Raw genomic sequence first — 10196 nt, 5'->3', positions numbered from 1 at the left:
GGCGCTTTTCTGATGTTCTTGAGGCCAACAGAGAGCAGGGCGCCCAACCTCTCAAGGGAAAGGGGCGATTTTGGGGGCTAAACCACCTTTCTACTTGCATAATAATAAAGTCCCAACAGGTTCGTGTGTCTCCATTCCAAATATTTGCAGAGGCAAGGACTGACCCAATAGGGTGGCATTATGGGATGGAATGATGGGGGGGGGGGCAGGGGAGTCCTGCATGCTGGGGCACCTGCCTGGTCACTGAGGGAGAGGCAGGGGGCATCTTGGGCCTGATCCTGCTGCTGCTGCTCTCTTCCCACATTCAAGACACCACACCTCCCTCTGGGGCAGAGCCAGGTGGGGACACAGGCCGGCTGGTAGGGGGTGTCATGTGAAATCATGGCAAAGGAGTGCCCCTGAGCACGTGCAAAGTGATTCCCTCGAGGCTGTGCCTGGGGTGGCTTCCTTTTTCGGTCTCTGTCCCCTTTAACTTGCTGGGAAGGTGGCGGAGGTTTCTAAAAGAGGCCGGAGGGCCAGGCCACCTGCGAAGGATTCGTCAGCTGCATTGAAGTGGGGCTGGACTAGATGGCCTTTGGGGTCCCTCTCAGCCCCACAACTCTAGGGTTCCTTAGGCCCCTGAATAAAAGCGGCGTTTCAGCTTCCGAGCCCGCACAGGCTCGCCCCACCCCGAAACAGCCTGTCCGCCTCCTCCCTGCGCTTTTACAGGCGCAAATCCAACCGGCGCAGCTTTTGCCCGGTGGGATGACGGCCCGCCAGGTGAAGCCTGCCCATTTGGGAGGCGGGCGGGGCCGCTGCCCGTCCAATGGGAGCCTGGGGGGCGAGGCGGGCGGGACTTTGCCCCTGATAAGCCGGGCTCCGGCGCGGGCGGCGTTTTCTGCCTCCGGTCTCTGCCCCGCGGCGCTCGCGATGCTGGTCCAGTTCGCCCCGCTGCGGCTGCCGCTGCGCCGCCGCCTCCAAACCGCCGCGGTGCTGCAGTGGGTCTTTTCCTTCCTGGCGCTGGGTGAGGGCTCTGGAAAGGGGTGGGGGGGCTCCTCCTGTGGGGCAGGAACCCAGGGCGCTGCTGCCTGGGGGGCGCGTTGGGAAGGGGCTGGTTTCGGGGGGCGCTGCCCGCAGGTGGCCAAGAGGCAGGTATTCATTTCGGGGCGGGGGGAGAAGAGACTTTTCAGTGCCTATTTTAGGGGGGGCTGCAGGATTTTCCCTTTTTGGGGGGCTGTGCAATTCCGGGGATTCTTTAACAAAAAAAGTCGAGGCGGGGAGAGTTTGGCATCTTTCAAGGAGTTTGTGGGCTGCCTTGCTTGGCTGAACGTGCGTTGCCTGGCGGGGGGGGTCCCTCCTCCCAGCTCCCCACTTGGAAAGGGGGCGATTCTGCCACCTTGGTTGAAAGCAGGGTGCAGAATCCGCCCTGCTAAGAGGGCGTCGATTTGGAGGAAGCAGGGAATGAGCTTTGGGTCGGCTGCGCAGGTGGGTGGGAGGCTGGGAAATGGGGGGGGGGCTTGGAGAGGGGTCTCTTCTGCAGCATCCAGAGCCAAGGCCGCAGCAGAGTGCCTCTGAGCATGTGCAGAGAGAGGTCCCTTTTGCTGGCTGTTTGAGCAGACAGTCACCGCCACTTTCCTGCTTTGTATAGTTTAACTTCGCATACTGACCTTCGTCTTGGGGCGGTTTGCAGCTTAAAAATGCCACGTAAAAAACGCAAAATAGATAATAAGACAAAATAATAAAGAAATACATATTTCAAAAGGTATTGGGTGTTAACCAGCCAGAGGCAGAGGCTGAGCCGAGACATGGAGCATGCACAGAGTGCCGTTCCTTTCACAGTGTGGGGCAGCCTAGCCAGATGGGTGGGGTATGAATAATAAAATTATTTTCATCATATCATGTTCAAGAGAAACATTTTTATGTATCGTGAAGGAGCAAGCTGAGCCTCCCTTGAACGGGACCCCAAGGGGTCATCCAGCCCAACCCCCTCCGAGGCAGGAATCGGCTGCGGTGGAGCAGGGGCTGGTCCCTTTCCCAGCAGCCAACCTCTCAGAGGTGGTGTGGGATCTGCAGGCATTGTATGTGTGTTGGTTTTCCTGGGTGGGGCGAACACTGAGGACTAGCCTCTTGAGGGCACCTAACCTAACCCAGGCCTGCCTCTCTCCCCAGCGCAATGCTGCCTGGTCTTGTTCCTCGTCTTGCTCCTGGGAGACGGCTGGGTGCTGGCTGTCCTCTACGCCGCCTGGCTGTACCTGGACTGGGAGACCCCGGCCAGAGGGGGCCGTCGCTCCAACTGGGTCCGCAACTGGACTGTGTGGCGCTACTTCCGAGACTACTTCCCCATGACGGTGAGCTCTGTGTGTGTGTGTGTGTGTCTTGGGGCTGTGAAATCTGAGGGCTCCCTTGGACAAAAAACAAGGACCCCAGCCAGGAATCCCAGAGCAAAACAGCAGCCAGTCAGCTTGGTCTTGATGGAAGACTGTCGCCACAGGACTCCCACCTGCCACCAGGTGGAACAAGATGGAAGCCCCAAACAAAAGAGAACCCAAACTTTTGCTCATCCCCATGTTAAAGGTAAAGGGACCCCTGACCATTAGGTCCAGTCGTGGCCGACTCTGGGGTTGCGGCGCTCATCTCGCTTTACTGGCCGAGGGAGCCGCCGTACAGCTTCCGGGTCATGTGGCCAGCAGGACTAAGCCGCTTCTGGCGAACCAGAGCAGCGCACGGAAACGCTGTTCACCTTCCTGCCTATTTATCTACTTGCACTTTTGAACATGCTTTTGAACTGCTAGATTGGCAGGAGCAGGGACTGAGCAATTCGAACTGCCGATCCGCAAGTCCTAGGCTCTGTGGTTTAACCCACAGCGCTACCCTCCTCCTGAATTCTCATGTTACCCCCCCCCCCCCAACTACATCACCCATACATCATGAAAGGGGAGGTCTGGTGGCAGGAATCTGAGCATCCTGGACCCTGCCCCATGGTTCCCCTTGCCCTCCACCAAACACCCATCAAGTGTAGCAAAAGAGATATTTACATTTCCCTGTTTCCCAGCCAAGTGAATCCCACCCTTTTGTCTTCATCTGGGTTTGTTATTTCTGGAATGGCTACCTGTCTGGCACTCAGGTATCAGGATGCCAGGAATTATCATTCAGGCAGAGGAGCTGCTGGGCAGCTGAGCTCACGAGTCTATAGGAATTTTTGAAGTTTTCCTAGGGAGCCAGTACATAGAGACATTTATCAGTGAATTCTTACCTTTGGTATCGTGCAGCAGAGGCCCTTTGAATAGATAGGAAGAAACTGTGATGGGGGCAAATCACAAAAGTCACAAAAGTGATTGTGCTGATTTTGGTAGTGGGCTGCATGTGCAGGATATCTGCTGGAGGGGCAACCCCCACCCCCAACCTATACATAAATTCCTGCAACAGGGCCTGGCGTGGCCTGTGCCCTCCTTGGCAGGGTGGCGTGCAGAGAGTTGCAGCCCAGCTGGTGCCAGACGTCTTGCCCTACTTTCCTTTGGAGGCCAAGGGGTCTTGGCATCTGGGCAGCCCAGGACCTCCAGACACACTGCCCAGGCTTGTGCATTCGATGCTGCAAACCCAGCGGTTAGACTTCGCCCCAGGAGACAGAGAGATGCCAGAGGCAGGAGTCGGAAGGGGGACCCTCAAGGGACATCTAGCCCAACCCGCTTGCCTTGCAGGAATTGCAGCTAACGAATCCCTGATCCGGATGGCCGGCCAACCTCTGTTAGAAACCCTCTGCGGAAGGGGAGCCCACTGGCTTCTGGGTCAGTTGAACGCCTCTTGCAGACAGAAAGTTGTTATCTGTAAAGTCAAATAAGAGAAATGTGTAACACATTGAGAATTAATTGGTTAAAGTGATGAAAATCTAATATGCAGAGAGATATAATCTCTATATCCTTCTGGCTTCTCCACATCCTCCTTTGGCCACTGCCTGCCTCCCCATGCCCTCGCCGGACTTCCCTCTCTGCCCCACTTGACCCAGGCACACATTCCACCTCTGTTTGAACAGCAGGAGCAAACATTCAGGAAGAGCCACATTCCTTCTGTGGAATAGAGAGGTCTTCCCTGGAGTCCTTCGCAGACCCATAAATCTCTGCAGCCCCATGGGAGGGGGTCAGTGTCTGCCCCATATTGGAGAGGTGTGTGGGAGGGGGAGGCTGCAATGGCAAGGCTGAGCTGAGACACGGAGCATGCGCAGAGTGCCTTTCCTTCCACAGTGTGGTGCCGGCGCTGCTGCAGGTGCCTCATAATACCCTCTTTGCAACTCTGGAACTCCCTGCCTATTGATATCCATCAGGCGCTTTTGCAGGGCTCTGTTTGCTGAGAACATTTCTGCACAGAGACAGACCTTCAGGATAGCTGATACTTAGACCAAGGTGCTGATAATGCCAAGGCTGCAGGTTCGATCCCTGTGTGGCACAGCTGCCTATTCCTGGGGTTGGACTAGATGATCCTTGGGTCCCTTCGAACTGTTATTCCAAGGCGTGTCCAGATGTTTAGAAAGCCGATGTCTGAATCTGTTTTTAGTTGATTGCTGGCTTTATTCTTCGATTGTTCTGAAGAGTTGCTTTTACCAATACTTTTATTGACTGACTCTCTTCAGTTTAGTTGGCCTTGGTGAAGATTTGACGTTTTCAAATCCCCAAATTTTTTGTTTTCAGTTTCTACTGAAATGAGGCTGCATTTTAACATTGTGTTTTAATGTTGCTTTTATGTGGTATTTTAATCCATAGTTTTTATACCTGCTGTTAGCCGCCCTGAGCCCAGTCTTGGCTGGGGAGGGCGGGGTATAAATAAAACATTATTATTATTATTATTATTATTATTATTATTATTATTATTATTATTCACCAATTGCTCTCAGGTTTTTATTTGTGTGTGTGCAATAAATAAAACCCCACAGGTGTGCTGCAGGTTTCCATCTGGGGTCAGAAGTGGGGCTCCCCAATGGGGCTGGCCCTGGGAACCAGAGAGCGGCTTTGAGCTGCAGAATTGTAGGGTTGTGTGGGACCCCCAAAGATCATCCAGCCCAACCCTCTGCAGTGCAGGGGTCCAGTGACAACATCTGGGGGAAACACCCATATCCCTCTAGGGTAATTCATTGCGGGGGTCACCAAATAGCCCTCTCCCCCTACCACCTTCGGGTGCCCTCCCCTGCCCGAAAAGTGAGGGGTGTGTGTGTGGAATCTCCCCTGCCTCCCTTCATGCCCCCTTGTGATGCCTGCCCCCCCCATGTTTCTGGCTGCTTCCTCACCCTGCCCCCCTCTTTCTCCCCCTGCCCCACGGCAGCTGGTGAAGACGGTGGATCTGGACCCCTCGCGCAACTACCTCTTCGGCTTCCACCCCCACGGAGTGCTGGTGGCTGGCGCCTTCGGGAACTTCTGCACGGAGGGCACCGGCTTCTCGACCCTCTTCCCGGGACTCACCCCACACCTGCTGATGCTGCCCTTCTGGTTCAAGGTGCCCTTCTTCCGAGACTACATCATGAGCGGCGGTGAGAGGCTTGGGGGACCCGGGCAGGGGGCTGCTGGGCTTGGGTGGGTGGGTGGGTGTGGGGCAAGAGGAACCTCCACGTGCCATTATATGAACTGAATATTGCATACGGTTCTGGTCGCCTCGCCTTGGAAAGGATATCGAAGAGTTGGGAGAAGTTCAGAAGGAGATGATGGAGCGACTCGCCTATGAGGAAAGGGGGGGGGGCTTTTAAGCTTAAAGGCAAGCAAGAGGCTAGTAAATAATGTGTGGCATGGAGAAGGTGGATATAATAATAATATTGATTTGAATTGATTTTAAAATGAATTCATTTTAGAATGTTGTTATGTTTATTCTTGTTAGCCGCTCTGAGCCCAGCTTCAGCTGGGGAGGGTGGGATATAAATAAAAATTTATTTATTATTATTATTATTATTACTATAATTTGTTGTTTGTAGGCCACCCATCCGACTGGTTTGCCCCAGCCACTCTTTGGGGGCTTAACAGCAAATTAAAACATCACGGAGGAAAGTTTTTCTTCCTTTCTCAAAGCACTGGGACTTGGGGGAATCTGAATGTTGAAAGGTTCTGGACACAGAAAGGAAAGTCCTTCTTGTAGCACAGACTGTGGAACTCCCTGCCACAGGAGCCGGGGATGGCTACCAAGTTTGTTGTCTTTAGAATTATAGAGTTGGAAGGGAGCTCTTTCTCTCTCTTTTCCCGCAGGGCTGGTTTCCTCGGACAAGAGCAGCGCCGCCTACCTCCTTGGCCACGAAGGCGGGGGCCAGGTGGCCGTGATCGCTGTTGGGGGGCCTCCTGAGTCGCTTGACGCCCGACCCGGGGCTCTGACCCTCCAGCTTCACAACCGCAAGGGCTTCATCAAGATGGCGCTGCAGCACGGGTGAGTTTGGGGGTGCAGGGGACCCCTCTGCTGTTGCTTCTCACGACTTGTCCGTAGCAAAATCCCCTAGCCCTGATCAAGCTGGGCTCTTTTCAAATATAATTTCATTAAGGCTTTTCAACATGCAATTTTAAAAAAAACCAGAAGCAAAACAAAGATATCGGAAAGAGAACGAAGAGGAAAGAGAGATAGGAATAATAACAGGAGAGAGGGAGGGAGAAGTAACAGTGAGGGGGAGGAAGTATTTGATTCCCTGCTAAATTTGCCCGTTTGCCCTTCTGACGAAGAAATGACCCGTCCATCATTTTAATGGTAGGTTTATTGTAGCTGTGAGAGACAGAATAATAACAGGAGAATCCCCAGAAGACAAAAGTCAGAGATTGATGTGCATTATAATGAGTGAAATAAGTATTTGATCCCCAATCAACCAGCCAGATGTCAGGACTACCTGGTATCTTCACAAATACTTATTTTGCTCATTATAATACACATCAATCTCCGACTTTTGTCTTCTGGGGTTTTTTCCTGTTGTTATTCTGTCTCTCACAGCTACAATAAACCTACCATTAAAATGATGGACGGGTCATTTCTTCGTCAGAAGGGCAAATTTAGCAGGGGATCAAATACTTTTCCCCCTCACTTGAAAAAATGACTTGCAATTATCCATCCATCAGTTATTCCTGCAAAATTCCTTGTAATAATCTGACGTTCAATCCCGAGTAATGTCCAGATATTCCTCCCTCTGCTAGCTGACACTTTCCCAATTTTAAATCCAGGCACCACAGGTTCTTTCCTTTTCCTTCCCATCCAAAAGTCCAAAATTATTATTATTATTATTATTTATTGTAAGAGTCAGCCTTCATCTTCCTCCAGTCTCAACCTCACAGCTTCACCGCCCGATTTAGGAAGAAATATTCACTCCTTGTTCTTTATTCCTCATGAGTTTCTTTGCTGTGTTTCTAGAATAAGACAGTGCTCTGGGGGGTACTCTCGTTTTGACTCAAGAAAATCACCATTTTGTAGTTCAAATCAGGAAAAATAAATACAGCAAATGGACAAAAGTACAAAGATTAACAAAATGTTTAGGGGTGTGCATACCCCTGCATACCCCACCCCCAAATCTATGGACTACTTTTAAAATGAGGCTGCATTTTAAATTGCATTTTAACCTGTATTTTATATTGGTTGTTTTTTTCGCTGTTATGTTTTTACTGTAATTTTATTGGTGTTAGCCGCCCTGAGCCTGGCTCTGGCCGGGGAGGGCGGGCTATAAATAAAATTTATTATTATTATTATTATTAAAGCACTGGAATAAGACCCATAGCTGTAACTGATTATGAATTATACCAGCAGGGCTCTTTTTATGGAACCTCCTGTTCCAAGAGCAGTCTATCCAGATTTCTAGATTTCTTAGGGGTATTTGGCCACAGGCTTCTGGACTGGGTGCCCCCCCCCCCGGCCTGATCCAGGAGCGTCCTTAAGGTGCAGCTTGCCGGCCAGGAAAAACCCCCATCTTGCACCCCATTGCTCATTTTCTCTCTCTCTCTCTCTGCCCCCCATTTTCCCCTCCCTTCCAGAGCTGCCCTGGTCCCCGTCTTCTCCTTCGGGGAGAACGAGCTCTTCAACCAGGTCTCCAACCCCCAGGGCTCCTTCATCCGGGCAGCGCAGGAGCGGCTCCAGAAGGCCATGGGGCTGGCGCTGCCCCTCTTCCATGCCCGGGGGGTCTTCCAGTACAACTTCGGGCTCCTGCCGTTCCGGAGGCCCATCTACACCGTCGGTGGGTAGAGCGCAGGGGCAGTGTGGGGGTCTCCCAGGTGGGCTTGACCTGTTTGCCAGCAGAGTCGACTCCCTTGGAAAGTTGGCAATCCGCCTGCCTGGGACTCTTTGGCCGCCATCTCTGCATTGCCGGGGTTGGGCTAGATGGCCTCTGGGGGGTCCCACCCAACCCGCGTACGGTTCTTTGCTTCTGCGACCTCAGAAGGCGGTGAGCTCTCCTTCACGGGAGGCTTTTAATCAGGAAATCTTGGCTGTCACTCCCTGCATTTGAGAGGGTTGGGCTGGATGACCTCCAGGGAACCCCTTCCGACTCTACAATTCTATGCAAAGCCATTTCTGGATGAGGCTGGTGGGGCCTCCCCTCCTAACCACCCAACCTGGGCCTCTTCTGCCTGCCCCACAGCACCTCTCGTCTCTGCCCCACTTTGCTCATGGGCTGATGCAACACATACACCCCCCCCAACGCTGACTTCTGTACCATCTCTGCCTTTTGCAACCCTCCCTCCCCTCGGGGCCTTCCTGGCAGCAGAGCTGTTGCGTTGGACTTTGGCCTTGGCAGAAGGGGGGGATTTCGGGCTGACTCAGCAGGCTGCAACTCCCAGGGGGGAGGGTCTCTCTTTGCAGAAGCCAAAAACCGGACCCTTTGACACCCCCCCCCCTTTGGCGGGGAAAGGCTAACCTTCCCTCTGCCGCCTTCCTTTCCTAATCCCTGCCCAGATGTTTTGCTGCAAGCTTCTACATTTGCGACCCAAATGCTATGGGGGGGGGGGAGCTAGTGTGTTTGCCTTGGGATAGAACTGTAGCTTTGGGAGGTTCCCCTAAAGGTCCTCTAGTCCAGCCCCCTTTCACAATGCTGGAGTCGTAGCGAAGGAATCCCTTGCCCCAGCAGCCCCCTAAGCCTGGGGTGTGAGTGTGTGTATGTGGTTTTTATGGGGGGGCAGTCAAGCACTTGGCTGTGCAACTAGCATCCTTCAGGGCCGAATCCTGGCCTTGCCCGCTGAGTCCTGCTCTAACCACTTAGCCAGCAGAGGAGTTTGTTGTGACCCTAAAAGAAGCCATCAGTGGGGGGGGGAGGTAACCCCAAGGGATAGAATAACAGAAATGAGTTGCAAGGGACCCCCAGGGGTCATCCAGACCAACCCCCTGCAATCTGGGATAAGCCAAGCAGCTGGAATACTTCTTTGTGCCGAGTTCGAGCACTAACACACTCTCTGTCTCCCACCCACAGTGGGGGCCCCGATCCTCGTGCCCAAGACCCCCCACCCGTCATCCGAGGCCATTGACGAACTGCACAAAACTTACCTGGAGAAGCTCAACCAGCTCTTTGAGGAGAACAAGGCCGCGTACGGCCTCCCCGAAGACAGGCACCTCGAAATTGTGTAGGGCAGGGTGGGGGAGAGAAACCCACGGACACCCCCCCCCACCCTGAAAGAAATCCCCTGTGGGGAGAGGAGGGGCGTCACAGCCTATTTCCTGGACTGCATGAAGGGGTTTCTGGCAAAGGAGACGGATGAGGAACCATTCCAATACTGGGGGGGGGGGGTGTCCCCCAGTCTCAGGAGGGGGGCACCTTGATTTTTGACCCTTGAAGGATTCCAGGGAAGGAGGTGGAGGGGGGTGATGTGCACTTAAATGGATGGGGGAGCTGGATAATGGCTGCTTTTATGAAAGCTGTATACTTGCCTCCTGGGGGGTAGTTCCCTGTTCTGTGCCTGCCTGAACCAAGGGGGGTGTGGGTTGCCCCCCCTTGTATGAAATGCTCCTTCAGCCTCTAAGCAGTTGCCCCCCCTTGTTCTCCTTCTGCAGAAGTAATAAAGGGCAGAGCTGTCTTTTCAAAATGATGTGTGGTGCAGGGTTTGTGCAAAAGACAGAAAGTTGCCTGCCCTCCTTGCCCTCTTTACCTGGTTCAGAGATGGGCTGCCACCTTCTTCTCCTACTGCCCCCCCACCCCACAATCCACTCCCGAAAAATACAGCATGAAGAAAGCGGCAAGGATGAAATATTTGCATAGCGCAGAGTTAAACTGCGGAACTCCCTCAGGCTGTCGA

General features: G+C 53.2%; 1 protein-coding gene across 1 annotated transcript; it reads left to right on the top strand.

Annotated features, from left to right (window-relative positions):
- The first annotated feature begins 837 nt into the window (after positions 1–837).
- Positions 838–9986, top strand: LOC310746905 (2-acylglycerol O-acyltransferase 2-like). Its single transcript, XM_083581149.1, has 6 exons — positions 838–1003; positions 2149–2327; positions 5290–5494; positions 6198–6372; positions 7950–8149; positions 9377–9986. Exons 1-6 carry the CDS (start codon positions 910–912, stop codon positions 9529–9531), a joined length of 1008 nt encoding a protein of 335 aa, XP_083437275.1. The 5' UTR covers positions 838–909; the 3' UTR covers positions 9532–9986.
- The last annotated feature ends 210 nt before the right edge of the window (positions 9987–10196 follow it).

This window comes from Podarcis filfolensis (genome assembly GCF_964270895.1).
Source record: "Podarcis filfolensis genome assembly, chromosome: 13".
In the NCBI taxonomy this organism is placed as follows: Eukaryota; Metazoa; Chordata; class Lepidosauria; order Squamata; family Lacertidae; genus Podarcis; species Podarcis filfolensis.
This window is presented reverse-complemented; position numbering and strand designations above follow the sequence as displayed.